The sequence below is a fragment of the Pelobates fuscus genome, chromosome 1, assembly GCF_036172605.1.
Source record: "Pelobates fuscus isolate aPelFus1 chromosome 1, aPelFus1.pri, whole genome shotgun sequence".
NCBI lineage: Eukaryota > Metazoa > Chordata > Amphibia > Anura > Pelobatidae > Pelobates > Pelobates fuscus.
The window spans coordinates 185883181-185903817 of NC_086317.1; the positions used below are offsets into that span (position 1 = coordinate 185883181).

At 44.3% G+C, this 20637-nt stretch overlaps 1 protein-coding gene and 1 long non-coding RNA gene across 9 annotated transcripts in view; one reads left to right on the forward strand and one right to left on the reverse strand.

Moving 5' to 3' along the window:
• The window catches only part of LOC134609683 (uncharacterized), a 540481-nt gene that overhangs the window by 211983 nt on the left and 307861 nt on the right, over window positions 1-20637 (reverse strand). The window lies entirely within an intron of this gene.
• NAV1 (neuron navigator 1) overlaps window positions 11325-20637 on the forward strand; it is a 468714-nt gene continuing 459401 nt past the window's right edge. For 7 of the 8 annotated variants that reach the window (XM_063453174.1, XM_063453177.1, XM_063453176.1 and 4 more), the window contains exon 1: window positions 11325-12429. In XM_063453174.1, coding sequence (XP_063309244.1) covers window positions 11919-12429 — 511 coding nt within the window. In that variant the 5' untranslated portion in view covers window positions 11325-11918. The remainder of the gene's footprint in view (window positions 12430-20637) is intronic. The other variant, XM_063453175.1, reaches the window with a different exon arrangement.

Here is a 20637-nt window from a genome sequence, read left to right on the forward strand (position 1 = left end):
ATAGCGCTTTGTCTGTAACTGTCTGCCTGTGACTGTGTGTTTGTGTGACTTTGTGCCTATAACTGTGTGTGTTACTGCCTATAGCTGTGTGTGTGTGACTGCCTGTAACTATGTGTGTAAGTGCCTGCCTCTGACTATGTATGAGCTGTGAGATGACGTCACACGCCGGCAAATGTCGAAGCAACAAATATAGAAGCCACAAATTACAAAAAAGGAGGATAAAGCAAGTCGCCAATCATAAGGGTTATGAAATGGCAAACATTCGGGTCAGAGAACACAGCTCTTAAGAAAGTCCTGCTTGTGGACAAAATCTGTTCAGCGAACGGCAATACCGGCGAACGACTCCAAGTGTACTCTAGCAAATTTTAGGCAAATTGCAGTGGATCCAATTATTGCACTATTTTATTTCTGCTATACCAACTTAGCAGTAGGTAGAGGCCAAAATTAAAATAGGCTAAATTTCTTCAGGCCACAGATAAGTTTTCCGTGTCTCAGTTTCCAAGTAAAGGTATAATTAATGATTAAACTATTTAGCAAATAAACCATGTTATAAAAATTACTCTGTTAAGCGCTACACGTTTAAATACATTTTTGATTTCCTTACCATTAATGTGACTCATTACACTTCTTGCCAGCAGTTTATCGTACTCTGGAATCATGTGTGAAATCGATGTTTTCAAATTTATTTTCCCCTCTGTGTCTCTTTGTCACTCCCCAGTCCGTGTCTGTCTGCATGTTTCCCAGCCCCTCTGTGTCTCTTTGAGCCCCCCATGTGTATCTTTTTCTCCCACAGCCCCTTTTGTGTGTCACTTTCTCCCCTTCCTATTTCCTCTGTGTATGTCTTCCTCCCAGCACCGTGTCCCTTTCTCCCCAGCCTAGCCCCTCTGGGTGTCTCCCCTCAACCCCTGTCTGTTTCTTTTGCTGCTACCATAGCCCCGTCCACAACCCCTCTGTGTCTTTGTCCCCCAATCCCCTCTGTATGTCTCTTTCTCCACACAACTTCTTTAGTGTGTCTCTTTCTTCGCTTACCAGGCTCTCTTTGTGTCTTTTCCTCGCAGAACCTTGTATTTTTCTCCCCTCAGCCCCTCTTTGTCTCATTGTATCTCCCCAACCACTCTGGCTTTATGTCTCTCCTCATCCCCTGTCTCTTTTGCCCATTCTCTAGTCCATGTCTGTCTTATTTGCCCCTTATGTGTAGCATGGTCAAGCTGCGGATTGTGGTAGAGAAGCTCCTGTAAACGGTCTGACAGGAAGCAGTTCAGCGCTCTCTGTTAGATCGGGTAGAGGTTACAGAAGCTCCTGTGCCGTTCAAATGGATCCTGCTTCCCAAGGCAGCCACCTGTGCCGCCTTATGGTAGCACGGGCCCTGTCCTCGTGGGCTGCCCAAAATCCTTTGGCAGGCCACAAATGGGCTGCGGGCGGTATGAGGTGCAGGTATATGCTATACATTTGTGAGTGCTTGTCCTATTGGTTTTATATGTTTTTAATTTGTATTACATATTACACTATAAGCGTTTTTGTTTCTTCACTTTTTTTCTCTTTTTACACTGAACCAAAGTGAAATGTAGCGTAGCCGAATCTACTGAACCAAAGTGAATATGTAGCAGGGTCCAATGTAGGCCAAATGTACTGAACCGAAGTAGTGTAGGGCTTATCTACTTAATGTAGGTTTTATGTACTGTGCCAAAATGAAAATGTATTGCAGCTGAACATAGGTCGAATGTACTGAACCATAGTGAAAATGTACCACAGCTGAATGTAGGCTGAATGTACTTAACCAAAGTGAAAATATAGCGTAGCCAAATGTACTAAAGTGCTAATGAAGTGTGGCCGCAGCACTGCTCTCCCCTCCCCTCCCCTCCAGCCGGTTACTTCTTGTAGCATGGCCAAGCGCAGCCCTGAGCTTTCCGCTTGTGGAGCCAAGCCTCGTACTGCCCATCCAGCCCAGCCTGTGTGGAGGGGGTGGGGAGATGAATGACATCATTGTCTGCCGCAGGCTGTGTGGAGGGGGTGGGGAGATGAATGACATCATATCCCTGCTCCCTGTATACCCCACAACGTTGCTGGCGCCTAGTGATGCAGGGCTGCAGGACAGGACTCCACAGAGCCGGACAGCATGTACTCCAGGGACATGTAATTGAATGTATGTATGTCTCTGCATGCATGTACCTGTATGCCTTTAGGTCTCTGTATGTACGTATGTGTGTGTCTGTATGCCTGTATATCTCTGTATGTATGTATATGCCTGTATGACGGTATGCCTCTGAATGCATGTGCCTGTATGTCTCTGTATGCCTGTATGTATGTATGTGTCTGTATGATGGTATGCCTCTGTATACCTGCATGTCTCTGAATGCATATATGTCTCTGTATGTGTGTATGTCTCTGTATGTGTGTATGTCTCTGCCTGTATGTCTCTGTGTGACTGTGTCTGTATGTTTCTGCCAGTGTGTCGGTATGTCTCTATGTCTGTATGATTATGTCTGTGTTTGTATGACAGTGTACCTGTATGACTTTAATTGTGTGCCTTTTATGATTGTGTGCCTGAAAACCATCCCTGTGTGGCTGTGGCTTGGGAGGAAACACACACAAAGGGATCTGGAGGTGAGGTACACACAAATGTACTGAGGGGAAAGAGCCACACAGAGGGACTGTGGTGGAGAAGGAGACTGTGACGAAACCAATCTCGCCACATTGTATTGGAGGAGCCTGGTTGCCCGCCTGCTGCCTTTGGACTATGGCCCTGGGAGATTGGGCCCTTTACAAACAGTGTTCGGCCCTTTTATTACTATCGGAGAAGAATTGACACTTTTTATAGGGCACTTCGGATGCAGCCGAAGTGCCGAAGTTACCGAAGTGCCGGAGTTTCCGAAGTTGTCGAAGTCGTCGAAGTGACCGGCATCGGACAAAGGACCACGTGGCGGCGGACATTTTAACTCGAACACCGCCGACCCGTACCATCGACTTCACTTCGACACTTCGACTAAAGTCGAAGTACCGGCCATACTTCGAACGGGACTTAGCCGTTTTTATGCTAGAAAGTGACCGACCGCACAGCCCAAATCCATGGAACTGTTTTGGGCAAGAAAAGGTGCTTGCGGTCGGTCATAAAAGGACTTCCGTGTAACTTTTTATTTACTGGAGGGATTTGTATGATTTTTGAGAGTGGTTATGTTTCAAGTATGCTGAGTCTGAATATGTGATTGTTATGTGGATACGATGTATGGTTGTAAAGTTATGAAAGTTATGTAAAAGTATATTTTGAACTGTACACATAATGGGATTAAGTGTCACACTAAGGGGAGGGGATGTGTGGGAGGTAACATCTATGTTATTGGTTATTTTATGCCTCCCCCTGGGTGTGGCCTGTATGTGTACTCATGTAATAAAAACCAGGCTGGGTGCCCAGCACCTCAGACCACTGCTTGACCTTCAACACGGAGCCTTGTCTCGTTCTTGGGGGGATTCACTGTATGCTGCTGGAGATTGACTGCTAGGAGTGTAAGCTGATGTCTGCTTTTCCTGTTCGTCTGCTAGCAGCTATTCGTGAGGTTCCAGCTGGAGTGCTACCTTATTCCCTTGTATGCAGTCGGGAGTTTGGTGCATTCATTTATATCCGAATTCGTGAGTTTTGATGTTCTGCAGTAGCTGTGCCTTTTTGTAAAAAGGGGATTATCGCCTAAACGGATTTTTCCCCTTTTATGCTGAAACGGTCCGTAACAGAGACAAACAAAGGGGCTGAGGTAAGAAAGAGACACAGAAAGGAGCTGGAGGTAAGTGACACACAAAGGGGCTGGGGGGAGGTAAGATACATACAAAGGGGGTTGTAAGACATACTAAAGGGGGAATAAAATACACTAGAGCATAAAAGGGGTAAGAAATTCAAAAGGGGGGGTTACAACAAGACACACAGGTGAAGATGCATTTTTTTTTCAAAGGGGGCGGCAAAATGCATCTTCGCCTGTGTAGCTAAAAATCCTTGCACCGGCCCTGTGTGGCCTACTAATGAAACACAGTGAATAAGTAGCGCAGCTGAACGGAGGCTGAATGTAGAGTGTTAAAGAGAAGAGACCTCGGGGGTCAGGCTCCATACTCACAAATGGACCCTCCTCCACCTATGCCAGGACACAATCAAAAGCTGGGAAGCCCGCAAAATGGAAGTTGTTTACAATAGCCTAGCAACCAGGCTCCAAACGTTGGCAGAATGGCAGGAGGTAGAAGGGAGGAAGCTAGATATAGGCCAGACAAAATCCCTCCTACAACTCCAGGCATACTGGAGTCTGATCTTAAGAATAGGAATTTCTATGGGCAAAAGATGAGTGAGGATATATGAATGACATTGATTGACATTAGATTAGGTAACAGTTATTTTAGTTTAACACCAGGGGCAGCCAAAAGTTGGATAATTAACAATGATGTACCTTAATATTAGCTGAACATCATCATGATTTGTTAACGCTGCGCATTCTTAGATAGTTGCTCTTTTGTGCTTAGGCTAATTACATCTCCGTCTTACGTGACTTAGTGTGGGATCTATAATTTGGTAATTCAAACAGTGAAAGGTGAAGGAAGAAACATCTATTTGCCCATAAACATTTAAGGACACAGCTAGGTTTGCAGTAAAATTGTGAGAGTGCTGGGCGTGGCCAGCTGAGCAACTGACTAGACGTGCCTGTGCAGAGCTCCTGCTACACAGACCACAAAAACGATCAAAAAGCCATGAAAACGAGCATAATTGGAGACAAATTGCCGCTTATACCTCCAACATAAGGATGGGGCGCAAACAACGAAAGATAACCCACACAGAGGGCTTTTGCCAGACCGATATTCGACGGTCCTTCGATGGGCCGCGGCCCCAGGCCCAGACCAAGATGGCCCCTGACACAGCACGAGGCTCCAGTAACTCGGAAGACTCCATGGAGGAGGATGATATAGAGGCCTCGAAAACATTAAGTGGAGTACATCAGAGGGCAGAATCTGACACAGATGCCTCCCCGTCCACTAAAGGGGACATTAAACAACTTCTATTGGACCTACGGGCGGTGTGGAAAGCGGACCTCACGGGGGTTCAGACGGAACTCACTACTCTGACCCACCGCGTAGATGAGGTGGAATCCAGAGGGGAAGAAAGAGACGGCTTAATAACAGAGTCCCAAACTCAAATACATGCCATGTCCCTGCAGATCCAGAGACTTACCAACATGGTCACGTCTCTGGAGGCCAGACACTGCAGGAGAAACATCATGCTCCGAGGCATTCCAGAGTCCGTGAACCAGGAGGCCCTGATGAACTTTGCTATCAAAGTAGCCGGAGCTTTGGGGGTGCAGGCGGTAAACGGAGCACAGCCCCTAATGTCGGCATTCCGAGTCCGGAAGGCCTCTACTGTCCCTGCAGACGCCCCCAGAGACACCATCGTGATCACACGAGATATCTTGGTCAAGACAGCCCTCCTGTCCCGCTCCAGAAACCAGGACACGGTGGCAGTCGAAAACAGTCATATAAGACTCTTTGATGACTTACCATTCTCGGTGTTAGCGGAGCGACACAGATTCCAACCAATCACCAGGGCCCTCAGAGACCACGGAATCCGGTACAGATGGGGAGCATCCGGAACACTGTATTGGCCCTGTCAGGGGAAGACCAAACCAAGGTTTTTAACACGCTGGGACTGCCCGTCACAACGCTGCAACCAAGAGGAACAACGGCAGGGACAACCAACCTGGTACCCAGCCAGAACGGACCAACCCAAAGCAGGGACCAAAACCCGCCTTAACTTACCGGCAGACCGCGGTGGCCACACCGGCTATCCATCAGGCGGTACCACAATAACACTGAACGACTGCTTGATCTGCACTGAACAACTAGAGACTGCTTCCTAATAACTTGCAGCATAGCCTCTCAGCCAGTGTAATAGCTCATCACTAGCCAATTCCGCAGTTCAGTTTATCAGGTATCCTCTAATGAGACAGACCTCTAAATTGCCTATACATTACTTGATTTTAATTTTTAATGTTTATAATGTTATTTGATGTTTTATCAGCGTGTCAGACCATGTTACATAGCATGTTAACTAGCATGGGATCAACATGACAGCTTATACTTATGTTATGTCCTATAGTTTAACTCTGATCTCTAACATACACGATACCATACCTGTTGTCTCACATATGGTGCATATTACCATCTTATGTCTTTATCTGCTGACATACTGCACATGTATTGCTCTATTATACCTGCTACAAAACAAAAAACAAAGCTACCTTTTGCAGGAGTTTATTTCCCTTGATTGCATTCGGGGCTCATGTGAACTCCCACTGTCATATTCTGTTATATACCGTTTAATTGCCTCTATATTTAAAAATGTGCGCACAGCATATTAAGAAGGTCAATCATGCAACTGTCCGGCTAGTAAAAACTAATGTGGCTGTATTGGTGATGGTGTATCATGCATTAAGCATTTATTAACGTTGACACTTACGAACGCCTTGTCTCTCCCACTACCCACCCGCTAGACCGAACACCCATACGCTACTTACATAAAGCTACGTAGCATTCTGTCATTCGCGGTTTACTATAAGGGTAACGGAAACAATAGCAAGAGAAAAAGGAGGCGGAACCCCTCAAGCATTACTATGCTTGTACCCAGAGGAGCTAAATTTGGACAACCCTTATACTTAAGCATTCTGTCAAGTTAAGTTAAACTAATAGGCAGCCACTCACCTCAGCAGGTCCGAGGCCCTTGCCCTAGCAAGTGTCCTCGAACCTCAGGCCCATGCTAGGTTCACCCTAATCGGCCTACGCCGCACATCCCTAGGGTCAGACTGGACAATCCAGCATATTTACTCACAGTTATCCTATACTTTTACTTTGGTTTTCATGTTATATATATTTTATGAAATATATGCCTCAAAACAACAGCCTCTTAAGCTTGGCCAGCGCCTCAAACAGATGTGTTGTCTCCCCTCCTGCCCAGATAGTGGAAGTTAAACACCGTCATTGTGGGATGTTAAATCATGCAAACTGAGATATGTAATTACTCTGTTCATAAATGTTATATGCGCTACTTTACCCATAAAATAACAGTGCAGTATGCTTTAACTCTTTGTACAAACCAACACTGACTAATGTATATTCTCGATGTACCTTATTCTTGTCATTGCCAAATGATGTACTTACTACTGCACTGCCAAAAATAAAGAATTTAAAAAAAAATAAAAATAAAAAAAATCTAAAAAAAAATAAAATAAAAAAAATTGTGAGAGTGCTGCGGGACTGGGTATCATATGGCACCCGCAGAACTTACTGAACTTTTCTATAGGTGTATTCATTGCCATGCCAGGGACTGGGCATCCTCGGCGTTGTTACATATTTGTTATGTGATCCCCAGAGGCTCACTTAATATGTTGGGGGATCCATTGGACCCACAAGTTTGATTATTCATTTTTCAAAAACTGTAGTTAAAATAGTAAAAACCCCACTTGACAGCAGGGTTGGTGAGAGATGAAGTAAGTGGGCATCAGTAGCAACTCACAATGCCAGTTTATTTATTTATTTTTTTGGTCAATCTTTCTTTTATTATGGCATTTGCGTTATGGGGTACAGAATAAAGAGAGGAGGCGGTATGGGGTAATACAAGTTGATGAAAACAAGATGGTACATAGTACACTCATACAAAGGACTGCCATATATTTTTTGTTTTTGAAACGTCAAGTAAACATAGTATTACAAGCAATTGTTGAAGAAATGGGTGCGACGGTCAGTCAGTAATTGCTCAAATGGTAGGTTTCCTGTGTACAATATAACACGTTAGTCATGCTATGTGTTAAGCAGCTCTGGCTCTTGCTCAGTACATGTCAACATGGCATTGGTAGCTTACGGCACAACAGGTCAAGCGCTCTGGGTAAAGTAACAGGATTCTGCCACAGATTAATAACCTTAAACATATTCACACGGGCTAAACTCAGCTGTAGCGTGCTATAGTGAAAGATTACGTTGACTGCTCCTATTCTTAGGCAAGTTTGAGACAAGCTTAGTGCATTATGTGTAGAGCATGTTAGGTATTTATCTACAGTGTCTGCGATCTATAAGCAGGTTTGTGTTGCCCTAGGAAATAGTACAAGCTAGCAATCCATCACATATCAGACATTTGTAGGGCTATTGCCCACAGCGCCATTTTCCATAGATTCGGCGTATATTCAAAATTCTAAAACAAGCGTGATAGGGATGTCAGAAGTGTTATGCAAGATACTATGTAGTAAGGCATAGACATACTGTGCACTCTGGGTATAGGGCATAGTTAACAGGTTAGGCTGGCTGTCGGTTTAAGCAGCATTAGGTTACATTGCATGCATGGTAAAAACAAGAGATCCTCATAGAAATCTGCAACAATGCTAGGGCATGCTTATGGAGTTGTCGACATGCTTGGCAGCCAATAAAATTAAGTAAATGATCAGGCCTAGGTATTGAAAATAAAGAGGCAATCATGACTCTAGGCTTACAGTCTATTATAGTAGTGAGGGAGCGTCCAAAGTCCTGTTCTGTGTCCAAGCTGGTAGTTGGGCTGCGATCTCTCACCCTATGCCACTGGTGTGCTGTATGAGGTAATCCACTCTGTGGTCTTGCGTGATGAACATGTAGGTGTTTCGTGGGCCGCGTCGGCTCCCGCTCCAGCCCCATGCAGTGCAGCCGGGTCTTCCCCTTTATGGGCGCTACGGAGGACCCTGATATTGCGAAGCCGCCAGCGGCGGGCGGTTATCTGGCGTCGTGGGCGATGCTGTGGGGGTTTACCCCTCTTGGCCTTCGGCCCAGGTAGGCAGGGAGCCTGGGTGGCGTGTGCTCCAGGCTGGGGTCTGCCCGAGCGGGACTCGCCCGGCCCTTTCATCTCAGCTTCTCTCACCTCCCGCGTAGGCTTCGGTGCTTGCAGTGCCATACGCTGCTCCAATTGCTGCCAGAAGCGCTGGAATGCCTTGGCTATGCGTCGGAGGGAGCGCTTGATTATGTCGCCGCCATGGCCTGCATCATAGGCGCCATTCGTGTCGCGGCATGCATGCTAGGCCCGCTTTGTGTTGGGCCTGTGTCTTTGCAGGCTGTTAGGGTGTGAGTGAGAACCTGCTGCCTATCGATGGGGACCGGGATGACCCCCGCCGGTCCAAAGGGGGGGGGAACAAGGGCCCAATATCGAGTGTCCAGTCGAGAATGGCGTCGGAGGAGCGGCCGTCTCCTCCGCGCCGGCCATGCTTGTAGGCCGCATACGGTACTCTCGCTTAAATTGTGGCATGTTTAGTATCCGTTGATTCGCCCGGGTGTCACCAGTAGCTCAGTGGCCCTTGTGAGTCGAGTACTCGCTGTAGTTTGGTGATTTTGTCACTTTATCTTCCAGTGAGTGCAGGAGCTGTGTCCACAGGCATCCACTCAGCTCAGTAGCCAGGCCCCGCCCCCAATGCCAGTTTATTCATCTCTAAACCATTGCATCAAGTAAAGAGAATGGATGAAAGAGCATTCTAATAGGTAGGTCTTCAGGACCCTTTAAATTTATTTAAAGTCTCATCCTACTCCACAAGGGATGAGAAAATAAGTAAGTGGGTGTGGACAATTAAAGCTGCTCATCCTAGGACTTATTTAATCTGATACCTCCTCCTCTGGCTATTTTGCCAGTGCCATCCTGGTCCATGAACGCTTGATTGGGGTGCCTGTTTTTTCCCTCATTTAATTGGTTGCCTGCTGGCGGCTTGTGAATTGCATTGCAGATTAATAACGTTAAACATATTCACACGGGCTAAACTCAGCTGTAGCGTGCTATAGTGAAAGATTACTCTGACTGCTCCTATTCTTAGGCAAGTTTGAGAAGAGACAAGCTTAGTGCATTATTATTATGCGTCGGAGGGAGCGCTTGATTATGTCGTCGCCGTGGCCTGCATCATAGGCGCCATTCGTGTCGCGGCGTGCATGCTAGGCCCGCTTTGTGTTGGGCCTGTGTCTTTGCAGGCTGTTAGGGTGTGAGCGAGAACCTGCTGCCTATCGATGGGGGCCGGGATGACCCCCGCCGGTCCAAAGGGGGGGGGGGGGGGAACAAGGGCCCAATATCGAGTGTGCAGTCGAGAATGGCGTCGGAGGAGAGGCCGTCTCCTACGCGCCGGCCATGCTTGTAGGCCGCATACGGTACTCTCGCTTCAATTGTGGCATGTTTAGTACCCGTTGATTCGCCCGGGTGTCACCAGTAGCTCAGTGGCCCTAGTGAGTCGAGTACTCGCTGTAGTTTGATTTTGTCAATTTATCTTCCAGTGAGTGAAGGAGCTGTGTCCACAGGCATCCACTCAGCTCAGCAGCCAGGCCCCGCCCCCAATGCCAGTTTATTAATCTCTAAACCATTGCATCAAGTAAAGAGAATGGATGAAAGAGCGTTCTAATAGGTAGGTCTTCAGGACCCTTTAAATTTATTTAAAGTCTCATCCTACTCCACAATGGATGAGAAAATAAGTAAGTGGGTGTGGACAATTAAAGCTGCTCATCCTAGGACTTATTTAATCTGATACCCCCTCCTCTGGCTATTTTGCCAGTGCCATCCTGGTCCATAAACGCTTGATTGGGGTGCCTGTTTTTTCCCTCATTTAATTAGTTGCCTGCTGGCGGCTTGTGAATTGCATTTTGGAGATTCTTATTTTAAGGGTACAAGAGTTTGGCTCAAAGCACCTATAAAGAAATTTAACATGCAAAAAGGGCTTACAATCTATTTGCAAATGACTTACACACTCATAAAATTTCCAGGGCTAAACGTAAATACATAGGTGTCCCCAGCATTTAAGTAGCGCCTAATATACACATTAAGTGGTGCAATAGACCACCAAATGAGAAAGAAAATGTTAGTTTGGGCCATTGAAAGCAATGGATAGCAAAATTATTTTTGATTTATTAACCAAACATAAAACAGATACACACATGCTGCTTTTAACTAGGTAGTAGCAGAAGAATACCATCCTATTTCAGATTTGTAAAATAAAATATACAATAGGGAAAGTACGTCTTTTGTCTTTCTATTTATCATCTAGCTATTCGATGTAAAACATAGTTTGTCACCACATAATGTCTCGAGGAAGTCGCTCCTTCTATTTTCATTCGCTCTCTCATTTATTACTTTTTTTATTCTCCCCTTATGTCTGTCTTCCAGATGTTTCCGCGTTCTCCCTCGCTTAGTGTAGATCTCTTTTCAGTTTGAACCTTTGTTTGGTCAGTGTGTCTCATCAGCTTGTCTCTCCCTCCTCCCCTCGGCTTTTCTGCGGTCTCTGCCTCTTCTCCTCCCCTCCTTCCTCTCTTTCAGCATCCTCCGGGAGGTAGAGGAAGCAGAGGGAGTGCCTTCCTTGTGCTCATGCACCGCTAGGACCAAAAGGGGAAGGGGAGACGCGTAGCCGCTCCGGTGGTAGTCGGTTCAGACTCCCCAGGACTTAACACACTTCGAACTGTATATTTTTTTACATTTTCATTATTTTTTCTTTGTTTAAGAATTGCTCTCATTTCCATTTATCTAGCCGTTCTCTATCCTGTCTATTTACATTGTCCTAGCATACGTGTTCACTCTATATCCTTGGTTCAGATGTTGATTGTTCTGTTCCTTTTATCTTTCGTATTCCTATTTTCATCAGCACGATGCACGCCTCTCTTCTTTTGCTTTTCACCTAATGACATCAATGGTAGCAATGTCTATCTTTTTGAATTCTTATGACAATTTTTGTTCACGACAGTAATTGTTTTTTTTTTTTTAAACATACATCTCTGTCGCCTCTTCCCCCGCCCCCCCGCTTACTACTAGCCCTTCTAATCCTTTCCATTTCTTTGCTGTATTTATTTTCCCCCTCCCCCATTACCTACATATGCATCACTTATAACCTTCCCTGCCGCTCCTTTCTCCAAGGAGGGGAGGTGTGATGATGCAGAGAAAGGTGAAGCCCCCCTCGGGTGCTGGTCCTGGCCGCTCTGCGGAGCTTCGTGTCTTCCGTGGCCCTTCTGCTGTTGTACATGAATCGCGTCTCCCTGGAGCCCCTCTTCGACGCCAGCGATCCCTTACAAATCTATCGGTGTTGACTGATGCCGAGAAGAAACTACGCCTATGTGGCCCTGACTGGTGTGATGACCTTTCTACAGTGAAACCCCCTAGAAGCCAGATTGCAGCCCCAGCCTCACCAGCCATGTCCCGGGCACTGTCTCGCTCTGAGCACTCTTTACTTCAGCCCCGGACCCCTAGCCGTATACCTCGTGGCCCATATGCTGAGGTCAAACCACTCAGTAAAGCACCAGACCCTGCCCCGGCTGGATCCGGGGTGGATGACCCTGATAAAGAGTCCTCTGAGGATAAAAAGACATTTTTAAAGGTGGACCCAGAATTAGTGGTGACTGTGCTGGGTGACTTGGAGCAACTGCTGTTCAGCCAAATCTTAGGTGAGAAAACAAACGGATTAGGTTGGGTAAACCAAAATGACCCAAACTTGGGAAGGGAGATGATGGAATTGTTTTGTTTAGTGGGATGCTGCATTGCAAATTTTGGAACTCAATACTATCCTGGTTATAGAAAAGTATTTTGAGGCTTTGTTGTGAAATGAAGAATTGACAGTGATACAGATTTGGAATAGCACTGGGGCACAATGTAATAACTGGAGATCAAATGTATGCAGTGAAATAGTTGAGGTTTTTCAGAGATTTAGCTGAGTCAACAAGATATTTGGTGCATTAAGAAAGTATCAATGCGATTGATTTAGCTAACAAAAAGGCAAACTTTAAGAAGCATTGCAGTCGTTTTTTTAAATGAATCATAACTGAATTTTGAGGCAGCATATCAGTTTACAAGGTTACTAGCCATAAGTGGCATATCGAATCTAGTGCTTTGTGATTGGGGCATTAAAAGACTGTTGTGTAGCAGTAATAAGACATTTGGAAGGTCCTAAGCCATTGTATAGAATTACATTTTCACTTGCTTCCTGTGATGATTGTAATTTGCTGTACCATAGTTAAGGTGTGTGAAGCAGCAAGACACTTGGAAAGGGCCTCGTATACCTTATATATATATATATATTTTTATTTTTTTATTTTTCAGGGAAATAATTCAGTTGATTTAATTGGTCTTGGCTCAGCTCTGTTAAAAGACAATGTCTGTTTTTGAAGCTACATATTTGTGTTATCATAATTTGTGATGTTCAATATGCTCATTTAATTTCAATTCAACAAAATTCGTATGAGGCCTTTTATTCTCCATGGAATAAACTGAACCTGTATTGAGCTGAATGGCTCATAGTAATGTTCAAATCAATCTCATATGAGCAGTGACATTTGTTTAAAATAGCAGCTGTAAAAGGGTTACTCCAATAACCATGACCATTTCTGCTTTTAGAAGTGGTTGTGGTGGAATCTGTATGTGCAGAGTCCCTGCTTGAAACGCTGCGCATACTTACATATTTCCCGGAGCTAGTTACACCCCCGCCACATGTGACTTAAGCACCCTCTGTTATAGGTGTAAAATGTCAACTCCGTGCAAAACAATATATCTACTGTAAGCGCGCACAGTACTCTGGCGACAAAGCTTATCAGTTTCTACTGCAGTGTGCCATATTTCCCTTCTTTATTTTAGCCCTCCCCACCTCTCTGCAATAGTTAATGATCTGTTTTTTGGTGATTTTTTTTTTTTTTAAATATTCCCTTACTCACTCTCCATACCGGCTCAGTGTGTGCACATGCTCTCCGAGCTGGTGGGAATGGTCCAATCAGATGCTTCTCTAGTAGAAGCATTTGATTGACCCTCAAAAAGGAGTCTCTGATGTTGACAAGGAGCATGGAAACCAGTGTAGGAAATTTCACCTGGAGCTGGATTCCAGGTAAGTTTTCAACTACAAACAGATCAACACAAAGAAGGAAAATACAGGTTACATAGTTACATAGCTGAAAAGAGACTTGCGTCCATCAAGTTCAGCCTTCCTCACATTTGTTTTTTGCTGTTGATCCAAAAGAAGGCAAAAAAACCCCAGTTTGAAGCACAATTTTGCAACAAGCTAGGAAAATAATTCCTTCTTGACCCCAGAATGGCAGTCAGATTTATCCTTGGATCAAGCAGTTATTACCCTACATTGAAAGATTATATCCTTGAATATTCTGTTTTTGCAAGTATGCATCCAGTAGCTGTTTGAACATCTGTATGGACTCTGATAAAACCACCTCTTCAGGCAGAGAATTCCACATCCTGATTGTTCTTACAGTAAAAAAAACCTTTCCTTTGCTTTAGACGAAATCTTCTTTCTTCCAGTTTAAACGCATGGCCATCTGTCCTATGTAAAAACCGGTTTGTGAATAGATTTCCACACAATGGTTTGTATTGGCCCCGAATATATTTGTATAATGTTATCATATCCCCTCTCAGACGACGTTTTTCTAAACTAAATAGGTTTACATTTGTTAACCTTTCTTCATAGCTGATATGTTCCATTCCTCTTTTTAATTTTGTAGCCCGCCTCTGCACTTTTTCTAGTGCCATAATATCCTTCTTTAGAACAGGTGCCCAAAATTGCACAGCATATTCAATATGTGGTCTTACCAGTGATTTAAAAAGAGGCAAAATGATATTCTCGTCCTAAAAAAAAATGCCCTTTTTCATGCATGACAATACCTCACTGGCCTTGGCCACTGTTGATTGACATTGCATATTGTTGCATAGTTTGTTGTCTATAACAATTCCCAAGTCCTTTTCGTGTGTTGTTATCCCTAATTCGCTTCCATTAAGGGTATACGTTGCTTGTGTATTCTTTACGCCGAAGTGCATAACTTTGTATTTTTCAACATTAAATTTCATCTGCCATTTGAGTGCCCAGTCCCCCATTCTATCTAAATCCCTCAGCAGCAAATGTTGCGCCAATTGATTGTGTTACTTGCGGATAATAGCCACTGATGACCAGTAGTGACCAATTACATTATACTCAAAAGAAAAAGGAAAAATAAATAGTGTTATACTGTAAATCTATTTGTAAGGTGTAATAAATGAGAAGTACACTCACATGGAGAGGGCTTTCGTCATATGCTTAATTATTCAGGCAGATGATGGTACAATTATTTATTTATCCATATGGTAAATCCCCACCAAATGGATATCAGTTGGTCCTAAATCCTCAATCACTACAATATTATTAGGTTTTTATTTATATAGCGCCAACAAATTCCATAGCGCTGTACAATGGTAACTTGCGTACAATATGCACATGTAACAGAAAGAAAACACAAGATAGCTCACATGACCATGAACAAACTAACACAAAGAGCAGCTTAACTTAGTCCCATATCCTCCTTTGAGAGACTTAAGTTTGGTTAAAGAAAGTCAAGCGTAGGAAAAGTACATAAGACAAAGTAGTTCCCACTTTGTCTTATGTTATAAAGAAAACTAGATCAGTAACAAAAGAAAAATGTAACAGAGCTTCCTGTACCCCAGTTGGCTACCACCGCCGCCGGATGCTCCTAGTGCTCACCGAGGAATCCAAGCACTCCCCCAGACACCATAAGCACCACAGACCCCACAACCGCCTCAGCTTGGTTGGGGTCTTGCCGTCTCCTACCCACCCTGGACCTACGACAAGACTCCAGGTTCCAGTGGGTGAACCTCTCTTCCTCCAGAGAGTCAAACAGGAATAGCTCTTACAAGAGTTCAGAGAATCCAAGGGAGCATAATGATTATAGCAATAACTTGTAGTGAGATAGCTGTCCCCTCCACACAAGACTCAAGTTGAGGGTGAAGATGAACTGAATGTTAATGGTGCCACACTGGCCTTTTATGCAAGTCCCCAAGCAAGGTGTACGCCCACATGGACCTTGTTGGGGACAGGGACTCAAAGCTTACAAACGAATCAGAACAGTAATTAAGTGTTCGACACTCCCTCAACAAACATACAATCCCTCCCCTCTGCCTGTGAGATAATTGGATCAGATACCCCATCTTACATCCCCTGATAGCCCTGATCTGGGTAAACAACATATCCAAACATCACCCAGATCAGATCAGGGGTTCAGAAATTTCTGAAAATCATAGTTTTGCCCAGGCGCAGGCATGGTCCCAAAACAGTTCCATAGAATCGCGGCTAAGTGCCGCTGGAGGACCGTCCGGAAACCACAAGGTTATCATGCCGAAAATAGTTCCAGGGCATTCGCGGCTAAGTCCCCCTGAAGTCTATTCGCGGTTTTGGTCCATGCGAACAAGATGGCCGCCACCACGTGGTCGAATGGTGGCCACTTTGACTGTTCGGGAGTTTAAAGTGCCACTTTGAAAGTTCGAACTGTGGCCATAAAAATCCAAAAACACAGGAACAGTGATTTAAACCAAGTTTTATCACAGGGCCACAGTCACGTGGTAGGAGCCTGGCAAGTATGCCCCTCCAAGAACCAGTGGCGAAGTTGCTGTCGTCACAAACAACACATTCTGAAAGGAAGAAAAGAGGAAACAATAGGAGAAAGGCAAGTTATGCATGACAGTGCTGTATTCAATAAATATTCAAAATATTTTAGACATTTATTGAACTTCTAGGAGGTGGAAAACTTTGTTTCTATTTATGTGACTCCACAAACACAAAGTCGCGCATCACTTGGCTGGCATACGATTGCTTGAGTCTGGGATAGTGTCACGTCTTCATCCGCTTCTAAAAATGCGGTTAATGGTATTTACTGTCCACACAGGAAAAGTTGTGCCGAGCAGCAACCAAATCCACAGAAGGGTTAATGCTGAGCCAATTATGCAAATGATCAATTTGCCCAGGCCTTCAGTACGCTTCTTACCCGAACAGCGCATCTGCAACCTGCGGCCTCACCTCCACCTTGTGTACCTCCAGCTATAGTACACAAGGCACCTACGATCTCCCTATCTCCTCCCCTGCATTTTGATGGTAATATTCAAGAATGCAGGGGATTTATTAACCAAATGGAGTATCATTTTGAGACCTCACTGGGATCTTTTCCCACAGGCAGAGCTAAAATTGGTTACCTAGTGAATCAATTAAAAGGTAAAGCTTTAGCTCGGGCCAATCCATTATGGGAGAGTAATAGAAGTGTGGCACACAATTACCAGGAGTTCCTCACGGAATTCAAACTTATGTTTGAACCTTTAGGCAGAGAGGATGACGCCTCTACTGCCCTGATGCACATCAGACAAGGGAACCGGTCTATCTCGGAATATGCCATCGAATTTCGTACCCTAGCTTCTGAGGTAGAACTAATAGTGGGTTAAAGGACCACTATAGGCACCCAGACCACTTCAGCTTAATGAAGTGGTCTGGGTGCCAGGTCCATCTAGAATTAACCCTTTCTGCTGTAAACATAGCAGTTTCAGAGAAACTGCTATGTTTACTTTAGGGTTAATCCAGCCTCTAGTGGCTGTCTCATTGACAGCCGCTAGAGGCGCTTCTCACTGTGATTTTCACAGTGAGAAGACGCCAGGGTCCATAGGAAAGCATTGAGAATGTTTTTCTATGAAACTGGCTGAATGCGCGCGGCCCATGCCGCGCATGCGCATTCAGCCCATGACGGGGAAAGAAGGAGGAGAGTCTCCACTGCCGAGAGAGCCCGGCGGTGGAGAAAAGGTAAGATTTAACCCCTTCCACTCCCTAGAGCCCAGCGAGAGGGGGGCCGTGAGTATGTTTTCCTGGCACTATAGTGGTCCTTTAATCTCTGCATTTAAAAAGGGATTATCTGAAACTATGCTAGATGAGATTGCCGCCAAAGACTTAACCAAAAAGCTTAATGAATTTACCACTTTTGTCATGCAGATTGATAATAGATTAAGAACCAGAGAAGCTACTAGAAACAAGACCAGACGCATGGGTATGCATTTTGCACCCTGTTTCTCCAGACCTATTGTCCCTGATATTCCTGTACAGTCCGAACCCTAACCCATGCAGTTGGGGGTCACTAGACTGTCTGAATCAGAAAGACAATATAGGAGAAAAGAAGGCCTATGTCTATACTGCGGTAGGAAGGGACATATTTCTATCGCCTTTGACAAAAATAACTTTTCATGCAAAGCCCTGATGGATTCAGGTGCTGCTGGAAACTTCATCGACGTTCAATTTGTCAGAGGTAATACTATACCTATCAAAGAGAGACTATCACCCCTAGCTGTTGTAGCTATTGATGGTAGACCACTCTCACAACCATTGATAACACATGAAACCTTACCCATTATTATTTCCATTGGTGCTTTACATAAGGAAGATATTACATTTCAGGTGATTGCATCTCCTTCTTGTCCTATTATATTAGGATTCCCATGGCTTAGCAAGCATAACCCTCATATTGACTGGATTGAATGGATTGTAATGAAAGGTGCATATTGCATGTCACCAAAAAAGTGGGCACTATTGAATTACCCTCAAAATAAAGAAGTATTCAGCAAGACTCAGTCTAATACTCTACCTCCTCACAGACCATTTGACTGTTCCATTAACTTACTACCAGGCGCTATGCCACCTAAGGGAGCAGTCTATGCTCTATCTCCTCAGGAGAGTAGTGTAATGGAAGAATATATGAAAGATTCATTGAATAAAGGCCATGTACGAAAATCATCCTCGCCTGCTGGTGCAGTATTCTTTTTTGTATCTAAAAAGGATGGTGAGTTGCGCCCATGTCTCGATTACAAGGCATTGAACAAAATCACCATTAGGAACGCCTACCCCATTCCTCTTATTGCTGAATTATTTGACAGACTCCAGAATGCTAAAGTGTTTACTAAGCTTGACCTTAGAAGCGCTTAAAATTTAGTGAGAATCAAGGAAAACCACGAGTGGAAGACTGCATTTAATACCAGAAGTGGACACTATGAATATCTAGTGATGCCATTCGGGTTGTGCAATGCTCCAGTGGTTTTCCAAGATTTCATTAACGATGTACTCAGGGATTACATTTACTCGTTTGTCTTCGTCTATCTGGATGATATCCTTATTTATTCTCCTGACCTCCAGTCTCACTACGATCACGTTAAACATGTTCTGCAAACTATGTTAAAAAAAACAACTTTATTGTAAATTGGAAAAAAATGTATCTTTGACCAGTCTGAAGTACAGTTTTTAGGATATAATATTTCTGCCTCGGGGTTTCAGATGGATCCTAAAATACTAGAGTCTGTTCTACAGTGGCCTTTACCCACTGGGTTGAAAGCCATTCAAAGGTTCATTGGTTTCGCCAATTATTAAAGAAGATTTATAAAGGGATTTTCTTCAGTAATAGCCCCATCACCAATATAACACGCAAGGGGTCTAGTAGTACGATATGGTCTAAGGAGGCAATTGAAGTGTTTGAAACTCTCAAACAGCGGTTTGCCTCCGCCGACATATTGATACATCCTGACACCAGTAAGCCTTTCATACTGGAGGTTGATGCTTCAGAGACAGGGGTAGGGACAGTTCTCTCCCAGAAGGAGAGCCTGGAAACTCCTTTACATCCTTGTGGTCACTTTTCTAGAAAGTTGTCTCCTGCTGAGCGCAATTACAATATTGACAATAGAGAATAGTTGGCCATTATTCTAACTCTCAAGGAGTGGCGACATCTTCTAAAGGGTTCCAAGGACCCCCTTTATATCATTACTAATCACATAAACCTGGCTTACATAGGAGATGCTAAGCGATTATCTTCTAGACAAGCTAGGTGGTCTCTATTTCTTTCTCGCTTTAATTTTCTTATTACCTACAGACCTGGTTCTAAAAATGTCAAGGCCGACGCCTTGTCCAGGGAGTTTGATACTGAGCCTATACTAGAGCAAGAAACATCCCATATCATTCCCCCAGAATATATCATTGCGTCCACTGTCCTTTCATTGTCCTCTCCACTCATGGAGGCTCAGTCTCAGACGCCCTGCGGTAAACCTTCAGGACAAACTGTTTGTTCCATTGGGGGAGAGGGTTAATATCATGAAGGTGTTTCACGACCATGTGTCTGCTGGTCACCCAGGTATTAATAAATCCACTTCTGCTATCATGAGGTCATTCTGGTGGGATTCCCTCAGGTAGGATGTTAAGGAATATGTGCAGGCTTGTTCTGTTTGTGCGGTTTCCAAAGTGCCTCATAAACTCCCTTGTGGCTTGTCACAACCTCTTCCTATTCCTGAGGTCCCATGGTCCCACTTGTCCATGGACTTCTGTCACGAGCGTGGGCTATAGGCCCAGCCGAGAACGTGGGGAGAGTGTGGAAGTGACAGGGTTAATGACACCAGACCCCTGGTTACCTGTTGCTAGTCCCAGCAACCACTCAATTAACCCCTGCAATCCCTTCTACACTAACCCCCTAGTACACACTTTACTGCCACCACCAAGACTTTAAACCCAGGCGTCTTAGGTTACCCCACACACAGGAGAATTATAGTTTCACAGTTCTACTTTTACTGATCAAACACATATCGTTAACACTTTTTGGTATCATGTTTACCTGAGCTTTCCTCTGGAGAGTGAAGCTCATAGAGAACAGAGACACAAGCTGATTAAGTAAACATTTAATCTGACAAAAAATATTCACAGTGCTGAGTACAAAATACAGAAATAAATGACATACAGATAACAAATTGCAAAACAGTACATAAAATAAAATAGGAGAAAACACAAGACATCCCCTACATATATTTACCCCATACAGAATTATTGT